Source organism: Engystomops pustulosus, chromosome 3 (assembly GCF_040894005.1).
Source record: "Engystomops pustulosus chromosome 3, aEngPut4.maternal, whole genome shotgun sequence".
In the NCBI taxonomy this organism is placed as follows: domain Eukaryota; kingdom Metazoa; phylum Chordata; class Amphibia; order Anura; family Leptodactylidae; genus Engystomops; species Engystomops pustulosus.
In genome coordinates, this window is record NC_092413.1 from 122,511,716 (window position 1) to 122,537,334 (window position 25,619).

Here is a 25,619-nt window from a genome sequence, read left to right on the forward strand (position 1 = left end):
TACAGCTCCCTTAACACCAAGCTTGACAAGAATATCTATTCTTGAAGGAACAGATTCCCAACTGTAGACGGCACTGTTTCAGTGTGGATCCATCTATACAGGACAGCGTAGGGAACTGGATAGGCTAAGTGAGAGGTTATTAGGGCAGAAATTAAGTGTTCTCTTTGGCAACTGAGGCTGGTTTGTAGGTATGTGGATTCAGGGAAGTATACAAATACATTTTCCTGGATGGGACAAGGAAAACCATGGATCTTTTTGCTACCGTCAAAGGCAGCTCCCTTAACATCAAGCACGACTTAAGCCTAATTACAAGATGTGGGGTTAAAGCCAAACCAGTACATCTATTCCAGAAGGAACAGATTCCCAAGAGGCACAACCAAGTGCTGTCTACAGTTGGGAATCTGTTCTTTCCGGAATAGATCTTAGCTGCTCACCTAAATCAAATGCAAGGTAACTGCGCCTACACCCTGGACACATGCTCTGTTTAACAGGGTGTGAGGAATAAAGGGGCAAACTTCTTTTAGTACAGCTTCAGCAGTCCAGATTCTATTTTCAGTCAGAAGGCACTTGCAGCTTGCGATCTCTTGTGATGTTCATAAGATGATCCACTTGAGGCTTATTCTAGACATAGAGAAACTTAGGCCCCTGCACTGTACTCCACACCAACTAATAATGTCTCCTTGACTCAAACAGATACTCCTATTACATCATTAGTTTAAAGGAAACTTATCATCAGAAATCTACCTATTAAGGTAGATCTGATGGTAGGTTTATTGTAACCTTTTAAACCCTAATCTCTCATTACCTTATCCTATGATAGTTTCTAAGTTAAACTAAACTTTATCTAGCCAATATGCTAATTTTTAGAGGCTATTGGGGCGTGGAGTAGCCTCTGTGGCAACAAAGACTACTCCACGCCCCAGGACCTCTGCCCTCCCTCCTACCTGCACGTCCTCGGCGCAATCCTGATACTGCTGCCCCTTGGGATTTTTCTCGGGTCTGTTGAATTTTAGGAGCTTTCAATCATGTTTGGGAGCTACTTGTGGCTTAGTTTCCCTAGGCATTGATACCAGCCGTAGAATGCCAGCTCGTAAAGCTTGTTTATTTGATGTGGGCATTTTACAAAGAGGAGGAGTATGGAAATGTCCATGCATCTCTAATGGACCCATCTCCACTATGGAGAAACTCACGACCACTACGGAGTAAGCCAACGTCTGTACCACATAGACTTTCTCTGCAAATAGTGACCCACATGGACTAATACTTGTGAACATTTGATGTTTATTTTAATGTAACAAAGAACTTATAAAGTGAATATGTTATTATTTATCTGACATGGTGCTGGAACTGGATTAATTTTTTTTTTACATATATTTTGATGTTCAATTTTGAGAGCCTCCCGCCTCCTGGTATATTCAGCTGGAGGGGTAAAATGCTGCCAGATCAGACCTGGCGGAGATTTTAGCTACAAACTCCACTGAATTTCTGGCAGAGACTATAGTAAATATGGGAGTTCGGGGCATCACGCTCCTGCTTGCCCAATCACGGCCCACTCCCCAATTCCCAAAATGGCATTTGGGGTGAAAAAGCCAGCAAACTGTCATGGAAAGGTAGTTTTATATGCCTTCTCCATCAGTTTTCTGTTTAAAGAGGACCTGTCGCCAACCCCTTCACACGGAGCTATGAAGAGTGTATAAAGAGGGCTCACGGGCTAAGTCCTCTTCATACAGAGATGGGCTTTGCTGCATATCACAGCAAAGACCCATCGCTAACACCCGCGGTCGATGCTTGCACCGATCGCGGGTGTTAACCTTTTCTTTGCCGCCGGCACTTAACATGTGGCGGCGCATGGGCACCGCCATCTTACCCTCGATCATCGCTCCCCCGAACGTCATCGGGGGGCAGCGATCGGTTGCCATGGTAGCCTCGGGTCTTCGTGAGACCCGAGGCTACATGGTTTCTGCAGATTCGTTACAATGAGCCAGTGGCTCATTGTAATGAATCATGTGCAAAAATGCCATATATTGCAATACAGAAGTATTGCAGTATATGGTAGGATCGATCGGACCATCTAGGGTTAATGTACCCTAGAGGGTCTAAGAAATAGTGGGGAAAAAAAAGAAAAAAAAAGAAGTTTAAAAATGTAGAAAATTTATATTAAAAGTTCAAATCACCCCCCTTTCCCTAAAACTGATATAAAATATAATAAACAGTAAAAATCACAGACACATTAGGTATCGCTGCGTCCCAAAATGCCCAATCTATCAAAATATAAAAACCGTTATGGCCGACGGTGACCTCCGGAACGGCAAATGGCGCCCAAATGTCCGAAATGCGACTTTTACACCTTTTTACATGACATAAAAAATGTAATAAGAAATTATCAAAATGTCGCACAGTCCTCAAAATGGTGGCAATGAAAACGTCGGCTCATTTCGCAAAAAATTACATCTCACACAGCTCCGTGCGCCAAAGTATGAAAAAGTTATTAGCGTCAGAAGATGGCAAAAAATGTTTTTCCTTTTTGTACACATTCATTTAATTTTTGAAAATGTATTAAAACGCCATAAAACCTGTATAAATTTGGTATCACCGCGATTGCACCGAACAAAAAATAAAGTAGAGGTGTTATTTTGAGCGGAGTGAAAGTCGGAAAAACTGAGCCCACAAGAACGTGACGCAATCACATTGTTTTTTTTTTTCAATTTTTCCACATTTGGAATTTTTTCTGGCTTCCCACTACATGGCAGGGAATAATAAATAACATCACGGGAAAGTAAAATTTGTTACGCACAAAATAAGCCCTCACACAGCTCTGTACACGGAAAAATTAAAAAATTATGGATTTTTGAAGATGGAGAGCGAGAAATGAGCGAAAATACCCTGCGTCCTTAAGGGGTTAATCACTAGGAGCTGCTTACAAAAGTAGGCAGCTCCTAGCGCTATCTTTGGTGCAACAGTGTTACACTGCTAGCATTACCTTAGTAGCAGCTGCTAGTGCTTTTTTTTATGGGGGACAGGTCCTCTTTAAGAAGGCATGTGAAAATCAGCCAGGTTTTCGAAAGAATCTTACTGCAGATCTTTCGAATGCCGCTGTAGCCTCAGCTAAAAACCCTGTAACCATCTTTACTAAGAGAAGAGACACAATAATATTTTTGTAAGTTTTTTTTTTCATTATTAAATGCTTTTTTCAACCTCTTTGTGTCTGAGCCATTATACAGCTTCAGGACCAAGCACAATTTCTGTTGTGTCACTAATGTATCACTATTTGCAGTAATAAATTTAGAATGGTTTATCATACCCAGGTAATTTTGAGATTGTTTTTTTGTGACATGTTGTACTTTTATTTTGGTTGTTATGTTTTGCATCTATACATTAAAAAGTAGGAAATTTGGTGAAATTTTTTAAAAAATGGCGATTGTTTGATTTCTAAACGTTGTTCCCATTGTACGGTAAGTCTAACCACCCGAATTGGTTACTAATTAACATTTACCATAGATCTACTTTATGTTGGCATCATTTTTTAAATGTTATATTATTTTATTTGGCCATTAGGTAACTTTCTAATAGACCAGCAATTTTTCAAAGTTTCAAGAAAATGTAGGACTCAATGATTTTAGAGGTCATTTCATATTGAAAAGGTTTTTACAAGTTATATTTTGTGGAACTCCCCACAAATCATCCCATTTTTAAAACTGAACCCTTCAAACTGTTCAGAAGAAGTTTGCTAACCCTTTCATTGTCTCATATGAATTAAAACAAGATGGAGGTTCCATTTAAAATTTTAACATTTTTACAATAAAGTCATTATTTAGCCATAAAATACATATGTTCATGCAGGATAAAAGGTAAAAACCTCTCAGATTTTGTTTGTGCAGTTTCTTCTTACTATGGCAATAATCTCCATGTGGATGTAAACCGCTTCATGAGCCCACAATACGGTAAAGAATAGAAGGAGAGCCATTGAACTTTTGGAGGGCACATTAGGCAAAACTGTTTTTCAGGTGCCAGGATACATTTCAAAAGTTCCTGAGGTTTCCAGAAGGGTGAAACCCCCACAAATGACACTTTTTTGACATTTTTAAAACTACATCCCTGAAAGTATTTATTTATGGTTATGATCAGTGTTTGACGCTTTGTTTTTGTTTTTTTTACAGATTTTTGTTGAAATGTAGCATGCAAAAAAAATTTGTGACATTTTTCACAAATTCGTCATTTATAGGACAGATTTCTCAGATGCAGAGCATGAAAGTGAAGCAAGTGGACTGAAATTTTATAGTACCTTTACTCCCAAATTCAGAAATACCCCCAAAGTGCATAAATATGTTCACTGGACATATGGCAGGGCCTGCAAGTGAAGCAGCAACCTAAGGGGTTCAAAGACCAATATTTGAATGACTGATTCACCTGCCCCAAGTAATGATCAAGGAGACTGTGGACCCCCAGAATGATGGAAACTCCCCACAAATGACACCATTTTTGAAACTACAGCCCTGAAAGTATTTATTTTTGGTTATGATCCGCCTTTTGACGCTATGTTTTATTATGCCCTAAAGTGGCATACATATGTTCACTGGACATATAGCAGGGCCTGGAAGTGATAGGATATTTCAAGGATTTTAAAGCTTTCATGGCTATTTCCCTATATGTTTTCCCTATATGTTTTTGAGGCTATGTTTTATTAAAGTTTTTGTTGAAATGTAGCGTGAAAAATTTTTTTGTTACATTGTTAACAAATTCTTCATTTATAGGACAGATTTCTCAGATATAGAGCATGAAAGTGAGGCAAATGGGCTTAATTTTTATAGTGCTGTTTCTCCTGAGTTCAGAAATACCCCTAAAGTGGCATACATGTGTTCACTGGACATATGGCAGGGCCTGGAAGTGATAGGACAATGCAAGGATTTTAAAGCTTTCACGGCTATTTCCATTTATGTTTTGCAGGTCCCAGTTTGATTTACATTGGCCCTTAAAGCCAGAAGTACTTCTGTTTTATAAAAGACCACACTAAATATTTTTTAAGTGGTTTTGTATGAACGCATGTATTGTTCTATCGTTGTTTTGGAACAGATCTGGTGAATATCTGAAATATTGAAGCACATTTTTTATCAAAAATGTCCACTTAGGACATAATTATCATGCAACAGCACAAATGTGGAAAAATATACTCATTTATAAGGTTATTTCTCCTGCTTTCATTAAAAAAAACCTAAATGGCCCTTATATACTGCTGGGACACATGTCAGGGCCTGGAAGTGATAGAACGCCACAAGAATTATGACGCCTTCATTTACTTGGTATTCATCTAGGGGTATAATGGGAATTATGGAGGTGGAGGAGATTAGGGGTTCAGAGTATTACAAGAACAGGGTGGGAGGGACATTTGTCGCACTGATATGTCGTGTCTTTGCGTTTGCCATTTTTGAAGCAAACAACACATCTCTTCTGGGGGTGACTTTTTTTGCAGTGGGGGGCACTACTCCAGTAAAGTGCTGCCCAGGAACAATTCTGCAGACAGCAGTTGCAGAGGTAGAACTTTCTCCTCCCTCTGCCGCATCATCACCAAAGAGAAGACATTTAATTATCTTCTCCTGATATCCAGGTATCATCCCTGATGACCAGTGCTCCTAAAGATGACATAGGAGTTGTACAATGCCATTGGGATAAAATATATTGCCAGCTTTTTGTACCATATTTTACATTTCCGCATGGCATTGTACGGTTTGAGCATCTGGTCAGACATGTCCACTCCCCCCACAAATTTATTGTAATGATGAATGCATAATGGATGTGACATAGGGACTGCTCTTCTGTGACAGGGACAAGGGAGCTGCTGGCATCATGGATGCTTGATAGAATAAACACTTCTTTTTTGTCCCTAAATTTTAAAAAGAGGACCCTGTCACTCTGTAGTGCCCTGCTGTCTCCAACCTGCAGGGTTTGGCCAATAATCAAGGTACACGTGGTACCCCTGGTCAAACACTGAATGCAGGAGGTCCCAGACAATCTTCCCAGTTATTGTGAGGGATGTAGAACAATCAGGGGGCTGAATTTGACTGCCCCTTCCCTCATAGATACGAAATGTGTGAGTGTAGCCTGTTTCGGACTCACACATTTTGTAAATCTTTATGCCACATCTGGCATGTTTGTTAGGCAAATATTGCCTAAACTTTACTCTCCCCTTGAAATTCACCAGGGACTCATCCACCGAAATCTCTCTTTTTGGGGTGTATAGGGAAGATAATTTTTGGCTTAGAAATTTAAGGGGCTGAATCAGGGGCTGAATCATATACAGTCTGTCAAAACTGGAGTCATTTGGGAGGGGGGGGGGCATTGGGAATTGTCAGCAAAATGGAGAAATGTTTGGATGGCCTCAAAGCGAGCCTTGGGCATTGTTGATCCGTACTAGGGGGTATGATGTAAGTGATCTTTAGACCAATAGTCCCTTACAGGTGTTTTTTTTGTAAGACCCATATTCAGTGCCAATCGCCCAATTTTTTAAATTTCTTCTCTAGTGGTTGGATACCATCTATATGGCCTGGCATAAAAGGAATTGTGGTTGGTTTCTAAAAATTGCTGGGCATATAAGTTAGTTTGCTCAACAATCAAGACCATCAGGTCATCTGTAAAAAGATAATTTGAAATGGCCAATTTCAGATAACCCTGCTGTTTGTACTTGGGCTCCTGGAACAGCGGTAAAGTCAAGTACTTGGGGGACATAGGAGGCTGCGGGAAACCAGTTACTTTCTGGAGGTAAAACTGGACTTTTGGCCCTCCTAACCCTGCGAGGAGGTTCTTCATTATCAGATGAGGAAGAAGAAGAGGAGGACAGAACAAATACTGAGCCTCCCTCACTCACTGATTCTGTGTCTGAGGCTAACATAGTATACGCCTCTTCAGCACTGTATGTTCTTTGTGTCATTTTGTCGAATGCACTTAATTTAAAACTGTAACAATGTGTAATGTACTTTACTTGCAAATGTAACAATCTTACACACTGACAGCTGGAGTGACACTGACTGCTGCTGGTGGACACTGACGAACTGTCACTGTTCAAAACTGTCAGTCTGACAGTGAATAACACTGTTTGGCGTTAGGCTGACACTGACTTGTTTTTTTCTTTTTTTAACAAAAAAAAGGAACTGAAAGCTCCTTGATGGACGTACACTCACTGACTCTGACTGACAGTAATTGATTCTAACACTAACTTTTGAATTTTTTTTTTAATAAGTTTTTTTGACAAAGAACAAAGAAACTCAAATGTCCCCTAGATTAGGAGTTATCAGGACTGATCAGTGAGACAGACAGTTACTGATGCTGTCACTGACGGACGCTCACTGATGTACGCTGACTGACACTAATTGATTATAACACTAACTAACACTAACTTTTAAAAAAAAATTTTTAATAAGTTATTTTGACAGAGAACACAGAACTGAAAGCTCCCTTAGATTAGGAGTTATCAGGACTGATCAGTGAGACAGTTACTGATGCTGACACTAACTTACTCTGACGGACTCACTGATGGTGCTGACTGACTCTGACTTACACTAATTGATTATAAGACTAACACAGACTTTTATTTATTTATTTTTTAATATATAAGCGATCACCGGCAAGGGACCGCTATGATAGGTCCCTTCCCGGTTACTAGGTTACCGGACCCGGCAGCCAGCGAGGAGATTGTGACTTTGTGTCACTGTCACACACAACAGTGACACTTTAAAGTTCTGATGTAACTCTACGTCTTGGTGCGGGAAGGGGTTAACTGATCTTTTCAAATAGAGATGGAAGAAACTACTAAGGTGCCATATTGGTTTCAATAATTGTAGCAGACAGTTTTGCATGCTTTCTAAACACAATAGGGCAGATTTATCAAGCTGTCTGAAAGTCAGAATTTTTCTAGTTGCCCATGGCAACCAATCACAGCTCACCTTTAAAATATTCATGAGCACTGGTAAAATGAAAGCTGAGCTGTGATTGGTTGCCATGGGCAACTAGAAATATTCTGACTTTCAGACAGCTTGATAAATCTGCCCCAATGGGGCACACTAAATGCAGTTTGCCTGTGTATAGTGCAGGGTGCACCAGATTCATGAATTTGTGTTGCATGATCCCCAGTGCAGCTACGTCACACAAAAGGGCCACGTTGGCACAGGCTCTTCTTAAATAACTGTGCAAGAAAATTGCACTAAAAAGAACATGCAAAGTCCGACTGAAAACTGGGGCAAGGGCCTTAGTAAATGTGCCCCAGTATCCATTGTCATATACATACAGTCTATCAGCTGAGAAAAATTCTTTCAGGGAAGTGTTTTTACAACTTGCACATCCACTTTTGGAACTTGGTTCCCTGAGGTAGCATTTTAAGGATCGAACAAAAATGTATTCTTAAATTCACAAGACACCATTTATTTATTTTCAACAAGTCTCACACATCCAAGGGACTTTTCACGAGAGCATTGCAGAAATTGTCCGTTTTATCAGTAAAGAACAGATATTATTCCATCATATTTCGGATATTTTTAGAATAACACAACATATACCCCAGACAGTTGTGGAGGGAAGACTATCCATGCCATACCTTTATTTTACAGTAGATGATCTCCTTGTCATGTAGGCCGCTGTAAATCCATGCCCCTGAAACGCCCCTTTGTAGGTGTACATCATGGAGAACTGCCCCTGACCATAAGAATAGTCCACCACATGAGCCTGCCAACTATGTGACTATGCTCTGCGTATGACAGGAATCATGCACCAATGGTAGAACTCCAGCATTTTCACATACTATCTCTGACATGCCTGCAACATAAAGTGGTCAGAACTTATTGGGGCACAATTACTTACCCGGTCGCTGTGCGATCCCTTATCTGGACTGTCTGACGAGGTTGAACTCTGCCGCGATTCATGAAGATCGTGCGCCCGATATCCTGCATGTGTCACTTCCCCGCTCAGGTCCGCCGGAGTTCACCTTCTTCTTCCCGATGCATGTAAGTGCTTGGGCATGCAACACAATTTTTAAGTTAAATCCCGTGGTTTGTCTGAATCCAAAATCTGATCACATGCGCCAAAACCCCCTTTTAAATCCCTGTCCCAGCTGCACAAAACAGAAATCGTTGGGATGTCTGGCCCCGCGGGGCCCTTAGTAAATGAGCCCCATTATGTTGCACGCCCAGCCTTCAACCCTCCAGGGCTGCAGGTAAGGCTTTACGGGAAGATGCCAGAGAGTAATTCAATAATACGGCCCTGTAACTACCAGACGATCCTTGTAAAAGTTTACTGTAGTCTCGTTGCTAGAGGAGAAAAAGGGTGTAAAATAGATAAAAACTTTTTATTCATACCTTTTGCTTCTGTCCTCCAAGGGGTCAGGAAGAGAAGAAGCCTTTCTGGAGCACATGCACTTTTGTTTTGGCTTTGTCTTCTTTTTCTGCTGTCCAGCTGGTTAAATGTGTCTTAGAAGTTTTACCTTTTTAATATATTTGAGTTTAGTTCTTTAATAGTTGTGTGAACAAAAGCAAAGAGCTTTCCTATGCCTAATAACAGCAGGCATGGATTTAATATGTGGTGATAACACTGCAGTAACGGCAAACTTTGAAGGGAGGTGGTTTTAAACGCATGTTAAAAAGGTTCAAAGTGCATGTGCCCCTCTGTGTTGCTTTACCTACATATCTGGACCCCTAGTCGTGCTTTCATGATTGGACAAAATGGAAAACTTATTTTAAAGGGAAGAATTTGTAGGCAGTGCAACCATCAAGAAGAGATAGTAACAATTGAAGAATAAGTGCTGTATTCGTGGGACATATGTACGAAAGATTAAATTGTATTATACCTCTTGGATCATATCAGACATTTCTGTACAGTAAAAAAGAGTGATTGACAAGACCCTGTAAAAGTAAGCACTCATATTATATTCTTTTTCAAAGTATTCAAGGGATACTTCTAAAGTGCTAATATCTAAAAAGAAAAAGCTACAATCACTAAATCATGATGACTATGACAAGGCATGTAAAAGTAAGCACAGCACATTTATTTATCACATTTGCTAATATCGATCTACAATGCGCCTATTACATGCAGTTGGTGGCATTAAAATAAAAACAACAGGTGCCATTTAGTAGAAAATGTAGAAAGATCTCTGTTCATCGAAGTACCCGTTCAAAGATTACCTATAGTAACAAGTGCCAGCAAATTATAATGACACTTACTTTAGTCACATCCCCCAATGATCAATATATTGTGCTCCGCGTTTCAATTTGCAATGTTAGAATCAATTGGGGAGGAGCAGTACCCATTAGAGATTCAGAATGAAGCACATCCTGCTCCACCTCTAGACTCTTGTGTTTTCTTAACAATTCCAGAATTAATCTCCTCTTCCTGTTGTTTTGTCATCTTCCAGTCATGGCGGATACTTTCAAGCATATCTGGGTTGAAGATCACATCTAGTGATGTCATGGCCAGTGCTTTTGCAGTCCGAAGTGTGTAATATTGAGCTTTTTCTAAGCCTGTACAATGACAAGAAAAATGAAAAAACATCAGGTAGATTTGTAGAGCAAGAATTTTAGCATAAATTGCCATAACTGCCATAACGGTTTATCAGAATTTTAGACACATTTGACTAGACATTCTTAAAGTGAACCTGTAATCATGAATGTCATGGTGACAGCTTCCAATAGACTATACTATGTTCATTTTAAAAAGCATTCTGAATACTGACGGTACTTTATAAAACGTTATTTTACATTACCTGGCTCTGTGACAGCAGTGTGTGGAGAGTCCTGAGGGGCACTGGCAGCAGTTGTGTCTCAATCTCCTCATGCTTTATTCCTCTTCTATACACTCAATCAACTCCCTCTGACCCTCCTCTATCCCAGTCAGGTGCACTAAGCAGTCAGGGGAGGAAGGGGGATAGTGTTGTGGAGAGCAAGAATGCATGAGAATATAGGCACACTGGTTGCTACAACTGAAAAGAAATCTTGGCGCAAATCTATGGCTACCTCCTAATAACCTTATAATTGATAGTGACTTCTGGAGACTTTTTGCAACTTTTGTTTTAAAAATTCACAAATTTACTAAAAAGACCAAATGCCACATGAATCAATAAGAAAAAAACACTAAGATACATCTGACAAAGCCAAAAAAAAGCAGGCGAACAAAGCCACACTTATGATAAATGTGCCCCAGTGACTTTCACTGTACCCTACCATTACATTCACAATAGACATCTGCCTGATACATTTTCCTTTATCTATTAAATTGTCTGACTGCTTACCCACAGCTTCTGTATATTCTGCAGTGTGATTAAGGGCATCTGAACCAATGAAAAAATAGGGATGAATTCCAGGAACTTCAAAAGTAACATTCCCAAAATCTGTTGAACCTATAAAGAAGAAACACATCATAATATGTAATAAAAGAGTTACACAAAGAAACAACTTCTCTCTGATATATTACAGTTTGCATTTGGTGGTCATACTTAAAGGGAACTTGTCAGTAGATTTTAACATTCAAACCTAATGACAGGTTCCTGTTGCAATATTCACATTAATGCCAAATTTTCTTTTAGAATTAAAAAAAAAAAAAACATCTTTTATCCTAATGGAATACAGTTTGTAATTTTTTTAAAAAATGTGCTGCTATGAGTGCTGGAAATTAGCTATTTTTTATCTTCAAGATTTTTCCTTGAATCAGTAGGGCTACATATTGTGGTTTACCATTCACAATGCTGAAGCAATGTTCCCGTTTTTTGCTGTTTTGAAATGCATATTCTGCTGCACTTCATATACAGAGGCAATAAGTAAAACGAACAGTGTACTGCCAAGTGCATGCTGTTATTCTGGTGTTCAGTTATTTGAGAATATGCAGAATTACAATTACTCTGGTCTAGGTGCATTACTTCTACATACATTAAAATTAAATATCTATGGTGTACTTGCTCAAATTACCAGCCTACCATAATTAGGGAAAGACATAAGTCTTTCCAGTTGTGTACCTCTATAAGTGTGCCACAAACGTCAGAAGTAAAGACCTGCGAAAACCAACAAAGAATGAATGGTAGCTGTGTGTCGAGGTACACCTTTGCCATTTTTTATTCTTTACTTCTGTTTGTGCAAATGAAGAGGCTAAACATTTTTACCAATAAGAATGTCTTTAAATCTTCCTTTGTAGTTTACATGGATGGCTATATACCGTAGACATCTGCAGGTGAATGTATAGATCGCACAAAGTAGGTAAACATTGATTTTTTTAAAGTCTATTACTTAAGAATAAACTACAGGAGGCACTGCTTATGGAGGGAAATTGGGTGTTAGGGGGCTGTATTAAAATTAGATTAGATAAATAGTGACATACACTGATGAGCAATAGGGTAACAACGTTTTGAACTTTGACTTTCAGGCTCCATATCTCATCATCCACTACAGCTTTGACCCTGACACTATAAACAAATTTATTTTGTTTTTAACTTTTTAGTATGTCCTTAGTAATGGAATTCTTGTCATATTAAAAAGTTTAATTTAGATTTGTAGGAGCAAAACACAGACACAATTACATGTTTTAATCCACTGGGCATGCTCAATCCTTCTGGGAATGCTCTTGATTCAACCATGTCTTGACAGAAATCTAATCCCAGAACTCTTTTATAAGTTCTCAATTTTTCATAGGTGCATATTGGAAGGGGTGAATTCCATTCAGGAGTCAGATGTTAGTGTCTCTGTGCCTTTGAAGTCTCTCATCAAAAGAGAAGCAGATACTTATCTCTAATTGTAGTTTGTCAATAAAAAGTTTTTTGAGTTGCTATGGATAATCACATATATTCTGCTTGTGGTAAATTGCCTATGGACAACTGTATATACTCGAGTATAAGCCGACCCCAGTATAGGCCGAGGTACCTAATTTTAAAACAAAAAACTGGGAAAAACTATTTACTCGAGTATAAGTATAGGGTGGGAAATACATTGGTCACAGCCTCTAGCCAATATAAAACTGATCAGCCGATATCCCCCAGTATAATGCATGCCAGCCCCAGCCCTCCAGTATATAGCCTGCCAGGCCCTGCCCCTGCCAGCCACTGTATTATATAGCCTGCCAGCCCCTGCCAGCCACTGCTAGCCCATGCACACACAATTACGTCAGGCACTTGCCAGGTCCTTCCATTCCTCTTGGCTCCTCTTTGGGTCATTCGGCTCCTCTTCAGCATCTCGCGCAAGGCCTGCACACACAATGACACCAGCTACCTGTCAACGTCATGGTTTGTGAGCCGCCGGCATCGAAAGGGGACCCAAAGAGGAGTCGAAGAGGAGCAGAAGGACCCGCAAAAACAGTACCTGCGGGGTAATGCGCATTGCAAGGTGCAACTTTGGAATTTATGTCAATTGTCAATTTTCTTGGTTAAAGATGGCCATCATTGAGCTGAATAATCCCACTTCTCTTTTCTTGGGAAAATCTTCATGACTGCTCCTTTATGTGAACTAGTGACCTTCCATTTACAAATAAATGGAAGGTCCCTAATGCACTACTAGGGAATGTGTGAACAGGCTGTATGTATGCAAGAAATAAAAGAGTGTTCCACCACCAAAACAATAGGTGCAAAAAAGAAACAATGCAGTCACTTTACAAAAATCTGCACAACTGAGTGTATGCTAAATAGTTGCCAGTCAGATTTATGTACAAGATAGCAAAGATGATTCTGTAGAAAATGGTCTCATGCTCAAAGCTGTAGTGGATGGTGAGACATGGAGCCTAAAATTCAAAAGTTCAAAACATTTTTAGGAGCCCAAGTCTAACTTTTCACGGTGCCCCATGATTTCTATGTACATCACGGATTCTTTCTGTAGTATATACAATCAAATTTATTTTAAGTGTTCAACAAAGTTCTGTAACATTTACAAAGGTTGATATTTTGTATTTCTATTACATCCACTTAAGTCTTTTCTCCCCACTAAATCACACCGCTGTCATGTTGATAAAACATACACATTATTTAGTGATTTACCTGATTTATCTGATCACATAGCCATTCTCTCTTCAAAGCTAGCACACTTGTTCCTTGTGTTACGCTGTCTTCTACTACCTTCTTTCAGCGCACCAGGAAGAAGTGCACATGAGCAAGATTTGAAGAAAGAATGTCATCAGATAGGAGAAGAATGAGACAGTGGGCATGTAGAAATGCTGCCGGGTGACGTGATGGCGCTTTAGTGTGGAAAATAAACTTGATTGATACCCTTTAAAGAGAATATGCTCCACCATTCACTCCACCTTCACACTTCTCATAAAAACCAAACATGTTAGTTATATATGACAGAATTTTCATGATGCGAGTTATCAGTTATTAGATTGATGTGCTACATACTTTTGCAGTTCATCTCTCTCTCATCACCAATCATCAATAAACAGTTATAGTTACAGGACACAACTTGTGCTTGCACAGTGAAACTTTACCTGACAAAGCATTTAAAACCTGTTCATTGGAAGTAAACTGCATCCCCAGTTGTTTGCCATTCTCTGTGTATGCTTTTGCAAGAGTTTTATTTGGAAGGACATTATAATAATCATGAGTGAGAGAGCATAACTCCACCTGGAAGGAAGAAATTGCCATAAGCAGCAGGAAGAAAAAGATCAGTAGCAGTAAAATGTCGTGCTGGGTTTTATATTGTATGCTATTAGGCTGTCACAGCCTTATAGCATTGCGCTGTTGGGATTCAGTAATGTCCAACTCTGCATATGAATGATGCTTGGTTAAGATGCCGACAGGAGAGAAGTCAGGTGCACAGCACTGACGCGGCTTACTAGCAAACATCTTTATGTTCCCCCTACTGCAGATGCGGTAAGATCTGCACATTATTAAAGCTACAGTAAATTCTTAACTACATTATATCCAATACAGGCAGTCCCTGGTTTACGTACAAGATAGGTTTTTTAGGTTTAAATAGGGAACCTGACCACATTTTCATTGATGACCGGTTACAGCAGCCCATAACCCCTGCATTGCAAATATGCCTTCCTGCCTTTTCTAAGCATTACAATATAATTATTTTATAACTTTTTATAACTTACCTTGCACCCTGACAAAATTCTCTGTGTAGGATTGCATCCAAAGCAGGGGTTGGCTTTGGTTTGGATGCATTTCAAAAAACAACATGTGACTTGTTTATTTTGCAGACTGCTCAGCTCTCAGCCCCCACCTAGTGCTACTGTACAGCTCCTCCCTCTCCCACTGATGTCAGCTCACTAGGCTGTGAGCTCTGTGAAGGAGGAGCTGTACAGGAGCACAAAGGCTAACAGTCAGTCACATGTTCGGGCACATTTACTAATGGCTTTGAGCCGCATTTCTGACAGACTTTGCACGTTGCTCATGTGAAAACGGCTTGCACAGGTATTTAAGAAGTGTTTGCGCCGCTATTGTGGGGGTGTTCGGGGCTGGGTCCGATTCCGTAATTAACATGCAAATTGTTTTGCACACCCTATGTTAAAGGTGCACCACAAAAAAGTTGGTGAACTCTGTCGGGCCAGTGCAGGGAAACGACAGATTCATGATTTCTAGTACACGTTCTTAATGAATTTGTTGCACCAACCATTATACATGGAAAGAGCACTTTTAGTGAAGTTTCTGTCTTTCTAAGTAAATGTGTCCCATTTTTTTTCAAAAACATCCAAACCAAAACACACCCCCTGGGACTACACAGGGGATTCCGTCAGGGAGCAAGGTAAGTTATTACGCACAATTATATTGTAATGCAAATGCTTAGAGAAAGCTGAAATGCAGGTGGGATGGGCTTCTGTAACCTGCATTTAGTGAAAATTAGGTCCCTGGTGACAGGTTCCCTTTAAGTGGAATTTGTATGTAAGTTGGAACTGTATATTTTATAATTGTAGCTCACGGGCTCACTCGTGCCCCGTCACCCCAGCTCACCTGTCCTCATTCCTGCCTCAATGGTCAGGCGTGTGCGCCCCCGCCTCCTAGGGCGTGCATTCACCCGCTCCCGAATGATTGGTGCTGACCATTCCCAGAATTCCTAATAAGCCAGCCTCTTCCTGAACACTCCGCCAAATCTTTTTGTCTCATAGCATTAGAGAAAGCTTGTTCCTGGGCCCTGTGCTCATGTTGTGAATACCCGTTGTGACCCCAGTTCCGTTATTGACTCCGATCCCGTGCTGCCTGTCCTTGGCTACGATTCTGCTATTCGACTTTGTACCTCGCTTTGGGCGCCACTGCGGACTGTGGAGCGACCTGGTGGTACCACGCTGCAGCAAGTCCAACCCGCTTAGCGGGAGGCTCTGGTGAAAACCGGGTGCCGCTTAGACTCTGCTCCCAGGTGTTGGTTTACGTCATCGTCCGCTGTGGTCCAGTTGGTCCACTACCCCTGGAGTCTGACACCTTACAGCTGATCATTGCAGCCTGGAACTACAGTGGTGCATCCAGAGAGCTTCACTAGTGGACAAACTGTTCAGAGAGGTCCATTTGTAACTAGGGTTGTCTGCAAGTCGGATGTCCTTAAGTAGGGGACCGTCTGTAGACATAGGACATTACTAAATCCTAAAAGCAAAAATACTATAGTGCTGATACTAGTCTTATAGCATACAATTAATTACAACTTTACTATAATTAAGAAGTAAGCTTTTTTTTTCCAACACCATAAACATGTATACAACAATAAACTTTAACTTGCTGGAGTATTTAAAAATCACTTATCTTTTGTAAACAATTGTCTGCTTCTAAAAGCTTTATAATTAACTAAAAAAAGACTATCATCTTTCAATTCTCATCAAGTTTGTTATATAGTTTAGGGTTATTTAGCAGTTAAAGGGAACCTATCAAAAGGAATGTGATTTTTAGCTGGTGACAGGTTCCAAATCTATGCTATGCTGATTTTAAAAATGCGTTTGAAAACGCAAATGCAAAACAAAGCCGCGCCCACCGGGGTGGGCCGCGGAAAGCTCGCATCAGCGTTTCCATGGAAAGCGTGAGTGTTTTGCGTTAACTTAATACAAAACGCCGGCGGCGCTTGTGGCACCAGCCTAATTCTAGGTTGCAATAAAGAAAGTTTTTAGGTAGCAATGAGGATAAGGACCAGACTTTTGTTTTTTTTTGGGTAAAAATAATAAGCGTACATGTATGGCACTGTGCAGATGGCAGTTCAACTTCACCGGAGCTGTAACAAACAGCTGATATCCACATATAACACCAGTGGTCAGAGTTAGCGCTAATCTGTTAAATGCTCCAGTCAGCGTGACTGCTGCATTAAAACAATTTCAGAGGCATTCTCTACCAAACCATAAAGCAAAATCTACAATGGAATGCTTCACCAATAAACATTTCCAGGTATTAGAATGGCAAAGTCAACGTCCAGACCTGAATCCAATTTATAATATGTGGAAAGAGCTAAAAACTGCTGTTCACAAATGAACATTTTCCAAGGAAGAATGTGCAATAATTTCAGTCTCTCTATGTGCAAAACAGATCGACATACCCCAAGCGACTTGTAGCTGTAATTGCAGCTAAAGTTGACGCTACAAAGTATTAACTTAAGAGGGACGAATAATATTGCTCGTCCCATTTTCAGGTTTCTTTTTACAAATGTTTAATAAACTTCATTCCATTTCACAATTGCGTCCCACTTGTTGTTGATTCTTCACCAAAAACATTACAATTTTATATATTTATGTTTGAAGCCTAAAATGTGGCAAAAGGTAGAAAAGTTCAAGGGGTCAAATACTTTTGCAAGGCACTGTATGTGTCTTATTTACTGATCCTCTGAGCTGCTCCCTAACTACATACAAATAGTAGAAAACATCACACAAAAGGTCTGAGCACATTTTGCTTACAATATTGACTAGTTATAATACAAATATACAAACTGACTTACCTTACATCCAGTTGATGTTGCCGCTGCATGAAAGCAAGCGCTTGCCTTTTCCTGTAGTTCAGCAAGATCTTTTCGTGATGGTGCACGCAAGTAAAATTCTAATTCACTGTATGATGGAATGATGTTAGGCTTCACACCACCATGTTTTATTACTCCTTTAAAAGAAAAATTGTTAAAACCTATTGTCAATCTTCATGACACCAAAGTATTATCTAAATGTAATAGTACAAGAATCTAAAAATTAGGGAAAACCCCTCATTACAAAACTGTACTTTTTATACCATTTTATCTGGCTCTGTGCTGTGTAAGACTTTATTCACAAGACCAAGTCTTCAGCTTAGCGAAATGGTGGTGTAAATAAGTCCTAATAGTAAACTAAATACAGGAAATAACTGTAACTAATTGTTTTCAAAATACTAACTACTGAGTAGATTAATGTTATTTCAACCAAAAGGGCTGCTTTCTTTCTTTGAACTGTTTAAAATACATCATCACACATTCTCAAATAACACATGTGCTTGGCCTAACAAGTGTACTTTTATAATTGCTAATATGTGCAGCATTGCCTTTAATCCTAACCTCTACAGTTTGTAGCTCTCTTGTTACAGGGATTCACCAGGTTTTAAAAATATGTTAATTTAGGCTCAAAATAACAAATCCTGCAATATACATACCCCTGGTCTCCCTCCTTTTCTTTTATCCCTCCATGTGCAGTGAGGTGATTGTGCAAGTGGGTCATTAGTGACGTTCTCGATGCACCCAGCGATTTATTAGTAGATGGAACTTAATGTTCATCAAGAGTGGCAGAGGATGGAACAACGTTTAAAGGAAATCTACCAAACATACCTTGAGAATACTGTAGCTACACTGATGCAGGCATCTATCTTGTTTAATCCCTGTGATGAAAAAGTAATTATAACATTCAGGACCTTGGGAAATCTGGTTTGCTTAACATTGCACAGAGTTTTTTTTAACAGTCTAGAAAGGACTAATCAGCCTGAGCTGGATCTCTCATACACAGCAGCTGGGGGATGGTGCAGTAATTGATTACTTTTGCCTGTCAGGCACAACACAGTGATTACATCCTTCTCTGGTGCAGTGCATAACTAATGTGAGAGGAAAAGCTCTGAGCCAGGCAAAGGAGTGAGAAAGCTTCATTATCATAATTTTATAACCAAGATATGATCCTGCATCAGTGTAGTTACAACATTCTCAAGGTATGTTTGGGTCATAATGCATCAAATGAAATGGTAGGTTTTCTTTAAAGGGAATCTGTCTAAAACAATTTTTAGCTCAAAGAATGGTGTGCTAGTTAATACAGCCACTAGCTGTATTTATGAAAATGCAGTGACAGAGTACCTTTAAACAAGGGGGCAATTTTCTCTTCAATTAACTCTTCTCCAAAACTTTATGCTTTTTTGCTGCTGAGATTAGAAAAAGACCAATAAACTATTGAGTGGCTGTAGGCAGGCTGAGTGTAGAGACTGAATTTCTACAACAGGGCTCCTCAGTGTAGTAGCACAGAAATAGCAATGAGCAGTAAGTTTATTTTACAAGTACATTTTATTTGTTAAATGTAAATGAAATAATGAGACACAGAATGTGCAAAGGCCCGACCTCTGCAATAATATTAACAGGAATATAAAGTGATTTGGTACATTTCTCACCATGAACTCTCCAGGAAGGTTTCATTTGCTGTCTTAAGACAGAGATATTGTTGTATGCAAGAATAGCAGCATCTAAAGCATTAATTCCTTCCCATGGGTATGCAGCAGCATGAGAAGCTTTTCCATAATATTTCACAGTCACACTAGGAAATAGAAGCCAACTCTTAGCAATTATTTCTTTTTTCTCAAAAACCTGACCAGTACACAAGTTAAACTGATTATTTGCAGTGTATGTATGGAAACGTTTGAAGAATGATGTATATGTTTCAAATTGCAAAGCACTGTGAAGGTCACAAATTCCAGTGTATTATTTTCTTGTTCTATCAACCATCTCTTGGTGTGATGTATATGTATTCTTTTACATAACAAAGATCAAAAGTCACCACAGGATCCTCATATAAACATGGACAAAAAAAATAAAACCTAAGCTTATTCATTTATAACATTATAATAGAAAGAAATATAAGATATGATGGGCTCATAGTAGCAAACTAAATGCGTATTGACATCAACACACAAGATTTTGTATCTCCGGTTTGAATAAACACCTTTTTTTTTAAAATAGGGACATTACAGTTTTCTAGTTTGTAAGCCCTTTATATGTTTATTCTCTTAAAGGATAGTTTTCCCTGCAAAGGTAAAAAACAAGGAACACAATGGGGCACATTTACTTACCCGGTCCTGTCGCGATCCCCGATCTGGACTGTCCAACGAGGATGAAGTCCGGTGTGATTCACCAAGATCGTGCGCCCGATTTCCTACATATGTCGCTTCCCCGCTCAGGTCCGCCGGGGTTCACCTTCTTCTTCCCAGTGTATGCGAGTGCTGATTTTGCAACACAATTTGAATTTTAAATCCCGCGCTTAGTCAAAATCAGTCAGGTTGTCCGACGGCCACGCCCCCCCCCCCCCCCCCGGTTTGTGTTGCATAAAACATGCCATGATTGCGCCAAAATCTGACTGTGTGTGCCAAAAACCCCTTTTAAAAGCAACGCAAATCTGAAAGAGTCGGAAATGCGGTCCACGAACCCTTAGTAAATCTGCCCCAATCTCTTTTTACAATTCCAGAATGTAACAAAGGTCCTACAGCAAAGACACAATTAAAGGGGTATTCTCATCTGAGCATTCACATTCAGTTTCATTAATCTGCCATACATAAACATTTCTTCAATTAGATGTCATTAAAAAAAATGTTCCTGTGTGAAGATAATTTCTCATAAATGTAGTCATATGGTCCCTTAGAAACAAGACTGTGTCCCTGAATATGGCCACCTCTGCTGGAGAGATTGCACAAAGGAACAAAAGGTTTTTGAATATGAAATGTCTGGGAGTTACTGTATGTCCTACAGTCGTCCTGTAGTAATGATCACTGAATCCTGGTGGTCAGGCAGGGCTCAATAGCGCATCTCTGGCCATTGCTGCCACAATGTGAGGTGGTCGTATCCAGGGAAGCAATCTCGTTTCTAAGTGACAACATGACTACATTTGTGAGAAATTATCTTTACACAGGAACATTTTTTTTAATAACAACCAATTGAAGAAATGTTTACTTATGGCAAATGAATTTATTTAAATGTGAATGCCAAGATGGGAATACCCCTTTTAGCAGTACGAATCACATGATATGATTTTCTAAAACAGCTTTTGTCTGGGGTTACATGAGAAAGCTATTGCTGCATCTGGTAGATAACATTTCCCCTTGTTTAATTAGGGTAATGATTCAATGGGCTTTAAAATGAAAATGCTTCCATATTTCTTACCATGATAACAATGACAAAGTCACTGTCATCATTCACTGCTGCATTACTCACTCATGTACAGCAACATCTGGAAGGAAAGCTGCATCGTCTTGGGCTGGATGGGCCATAAAAACGACATCCATATCTTCAAAAGCTCCAGCTTTGATAAGATCAACTTTTCCTCCACCATCTTCCTCAGCTGGTGTTCCTAACACTGTGATCTAAGAAACAATAAACGGCTGTGTAAATACAAATATGTATAAAGTTATAATAGTAATGCCAGTAGTGTATGTGTAACTGGTAACAATGCAAACGGCTAAAAAGAGAAAATAGAGGAGAATATTAGCATGAGTGGGTTAAAGTTTATAGCAGCAGTAGGAGGCTTAGGGCTTGTTACTTGAGGAATACATAATGGGGGGAATTTATTAAGACTGACACATTTCCCCACGACACACTGTATTTTCGAAGAGGTCCTTAAATCTTTGTAAATCTAGAATGAAGTCTACACCAGCTCAGACCTGGCATAGACTTTAGCTATAACCCGCGATGGTAATCCGATGCAGGCTATAGTACATTTTATATTTGTTGAAGCTTTAAACAGTATGCTCATCACCACTCTCCTTCATAAAGGCTTCTTAAAGGAAACCTACCACTTCTGAAGGTAGGTATGAGATGTAAACACCGGGCACCAGCTCAGGGTGAGGTGGTGCTGGAGCTTACCTTTGCTAGTGTTTTAAACCGCTATATCGCGGTTTAAACACATTTTGATTTACAGCCCCGAGGTAGCTTCGGCACTGCGCACGGCCGTGCGCGCGTGCCTCAATAGGAAGTGCCAGAGGCGTCATGCGCGCACGACCGCGCGCAGCGCCGAAGCTACCTCGGGGCTGTAAATCTAAATGTGTTTAAACCGCGATATAGCGGTTTAAAACACTAGCAAAAGTAAGCTCCGGCACCAGCTCACCCTGAGCTGGTGCCCGTTGTTTACATCTCATACCTACCTTCAGAAGTGGTAGGTTTCCTTTTATACTAGAAGCAGAGATGTCATTTATCTTTATCCACTACAGTCAGAATTTGTAGAAAAATTACTAAAAATGGGAAAAATAACAAGTGAAAAAAGTACTTCAGTGGGCAGCAAGGGGAGTATGGAGAGGGCTTGGGGGCTGAACCCTTTCTATACAACACCGACGTTTGCTGCATACTACAGAAAACCTTCATGGCTAACAACTGACTGGTGCTGGTGCATACATCATCACTCCTGGTAACATCAGGGAACAACGATCTCTAACCATGACAGCCTGGAGTCTACATAAGACCCCAGGACCTGTCATTAATGCAGATCTATAACACAAGTGGTACATTGTTACAGATGCATAGTAAAACTGTAGAACCAGTACAGGCAGTCCCTGGGTTACATACAAGATGGGTTCTATAGGTTTGTTCTTAAGTTGAATTAAGTTGAAAGTCGGAACTGTATATTTTATAATTGTAGCTCCAGACAAATCTTTTTTGGTCTCTGTGACAATTGGATTTTAAAAATGTTGGATTTTCATAAGATTAACAATAAAGCTTAATTGCAGACACCTTTAATAACTATTATAGCTGTTTATTGTAGCCTAAGGCTAAAGTACAGTAAATGACCAATTACCAGGGGTCCGTTTGTAACTAGGGGTCGTCTGTAAGTCGGGTGTTCTTAAGTAGGGGACCGCCTGCATATGGTATGAATGTTCAGACCCAAGGGAGGTACAGTAGGGAGGCTGAAATCAGTAAAAATAAATTAAAAATAAAAGTGGAGTGCTCCATAAAAGGCACAAGAAAATGGTGCAAATTCGTTTTTTGTCACATTTGGAATTTTTTTCCCACTTCCCAGTATATGGAATGGTAAATTAAATACTATCACTAGAACTACAATATTTTATGCAGAAAGGGAAAGGGTTTACACAAGAAACAAGTTAGGTGGGGAGTCTTAGTGATGAAACCCCCAAATATCACTAGAATGTGGGGTCCAACGTACTCCGGATGGACCCAACATCGCTCCCCGAGCTGAGCAGACCAGCAGGAGGCGCATGTCCAGGCATCTCTACGTAGCTGATGAAGATTGCTGAGTAATCTCCGTCAGCTTCATAAAGATGAATGGTGCAGCCCAGCCAATGCGTGGCCAGCTGCTCCGCTCATCTCAGGGAGCGACAAGGGGTCACTGGGGCACATTGGATCCCCTGTTTTTGTGATCTGTGGGGGTCTCATCACTGAGACCCCCACTAATAAGCAAGTTAGGCCCTATCCTGTGAATAGGGCATAACTTGTTTCATGCGTAGCACAGTAGTCAATTGTTTTTTCACACACGCATCAGTGGAAAACAACAGAAATGTGAAAACCCCCATTGAACCAATAGTTCAGTAATACATCCATAAATATCACTGAAACACGAGTGTGAAAAACTATGCCAGTTTGAAAGATATTGTATGCCTCTCAAGCAAATACTGTGCAGCTGATACAAGCCATAGCTGCCCTCAATCACATCAGTCCATACAGAAATCTTTTGACCACTGTCATTATTATTTCTATGCTGCACAAATTTGTGTAGGTTACTATATTTCTAACTTGCAGTCAATTACCATTATCCATTCTCTATTGGGAGTGCATATGCTATATGTCTGTATATGTATGTATTTGCTGTATGTGTATATGGTCTATATGTTGGTGCATATGTAATAAGTATATGGTGTATGTATATGTGGTGTGTGTATATACTTAATGTATGTTTTGCTGTATGTGTATATGCTAAATGCACTGTATATAAATGTGTGTATATATATTATATATATATATATATATATATATATATATATATATGAGTCTAAAAATGTGTGAGTATTTTTTAAGGGTGAAGGGGGGCCCATTCAAAACTCTGCAATGGAGCCCCGTCTCTCCAAGTTACACCCCTGGCTATCTGTAGATGAAGACATATACAGTATATGATAAAGTGAATATTGTGCAGAGTAAACATGCGGTAGGAAGCTTTTTATAGCCACTGCAGAGTAGTGCAAAGGTTATAGCTGTATTCAGAATGTTTATCCCACACTTCCGGCAGTGAGACATTTGCCTGCTCTGCCAGGGGTGCAGGAGATCCTCCCCCTATAAATATTAGGCAGTTATGACACTATACCTGGACAGGCGGTGTTGGTGGCATTCCCTCCAGTGCTCCCCTTAGTCCCAGTGCAGCAGCCGCCCCGACTTCAGCAATCAGGTTGTGGCCACAGGCATGGCCGAGCTCGGGCAGAGCATCATATTCGCACAAGAAGCCTACACGGATGCTACACGGGCTGTCAGCGGGCGCAGAGGCCCAGTGTGCACGAAATGCAGTGTCCAGATGGTAGTGGCGCTGCACCTCCCATGCCCGGCTGGAGAAGAAGCTTGTAAGAAGCTGATGAGCCGTGTGCTCCTGATAGGCCAGCTCCGGAGCCTTCCATATGTCCTGGCTGAGAGCATGTAATGCTCCGGACTCTCGCTCTATCACATCGCTGACACGCTGCTTGCGCTGCTCTAGAGGGTCACTACCTCCGGCAGCCGCCCGCTGCTCCTCATCAGGTCCCATGCCCGCTAATGAGGTGAACCTGGCAGCTGGCTCTGTGCCAGGGCATACAGGAGCTCACAGCCGTGTCCTTCTGGGAAGTGTAGTCACACACACGGATACTACACGTGCTCTCACTGTCCTGCGGACTTCAATTCCCAGAATTAACTAGGAAACTGTTTATCAGTCACTCTCTAGAGACATTCCTGGAGGTGTCCACACTGCCATTTGTAATAAATAGCCACTAGCTCCTATTCTAGCAGCTGCTTACATAAGGTATTGGAAGCAAGAATGTAAAGGGATAGTTGACATTGAGACTAGTAACATAGATATGTCAGCAATCCTTACAGAACTGGCAAAAGTCAAGATTTGTCTGTACTAATAAGATTATATTCAATGCATAAATGTACCCATATACAATAAAAAGATAAAAACAATAATAACCTATAACACTAGACAATTAAATAAATAACATCTTTTGTGTATTATATAACTGTTAAAGCTTGCTTCTAAATAATTGTAAAGGCATACACATCTATCTGATGGAGTATGATCTACAAAACAATCTAGTTGATGGTGCTTATTTCTTCTTGGCTTTAGTGTTCGCCTTTTTTTTTTTTGGCAAATTCACACTAATGCAATACCATTACCCCAGTACCCACCGCCACAAGGGGTATCGGTAAGAGCCGGGTACAAACCAGTACCTTACTGTCTATAGATGGTCAGGTAGTGGGGGGGCTGCAGGCTGTTATTGTTGCGCTGGACTAGCTCCCTAACAGTGGGCTTTC

At 40.2% G+C, this 25,619-nt stretch overlaps 1 protein-coding gene across 2 annotated transcripts; it reads right to left on the reverse strand.

Annotated features, from left to right (window-relative positions):
* Window positions 1-10,003: 10,003 nt before the first annotated feature.
* Window positions 10,004-24,965, reverse strand: PM20D2 (peptidase M20 domain containing 2). 2 transcript variants are annotated; one of them, XR_011854210.1, is made up of 8 exons: window positions 24,427-24,965; window positions 21,336-21,484; window positions 19,526-19,668; window positions 17,859-18,013; window positions 14,434-14,569; window positions 11,267-11,374; window positions 10,742-10,877; window positions 10,362-10,499 (listed from the first exon to the last, which is right to left on the reverse strand). XR_011854210.1 is itself a non-coding variant. In XM_072141971.1 (7 exons), the coding sequence occupies exons 1-7, from the start codon at window positions 24,853-24,855 to the stop codon at window positions 10,297-10,299; spliced, it is 1,323 nt and encodes a 440-aa protein (XP_071998072.1). In that variant the 5' UTR covers window positions 24,856-24,961; the 3' UTR covers window positions 10,004-10,296. The 2 variants fall into 2 exon arrangements, 1 of the variants encoding a protein (XP_071998072.1); XM_072141971.1 differs by lacking the exon at window positions 10,742-10,877 and having other exon boundaries at window positions 10,004-10,499; window positions 24,427-24,961.
* Window positions 24,966-25,619: the final 654 nt, after the last annotated feature.

Bases quoted from the DNA above. Each gene is read 5' to 3' on its own strand.
- PM20D2 (XM_072141971.1), bottom strand. From the start codon at position 24,855: ATGGGACCTGATGAGGAGCAGCGGGCGGCTGCCGGAGGTAGTGACCCT. The intron at 14,570-17,858 runs GTAAGTCAGTTT...TCTTCCTTCCAG, and splicing joins CAACATCAACTGGATGTAAG to GTGGAGTTATGCTCTCTCAC. The intron at 11,375-14,433 runs GTAAAGTTTCAC...TCTTCTTTATAG, and splicing joins GGTTTTAAATGCTTTGTCAG to GTTCAACAGATTTTGGGAAT.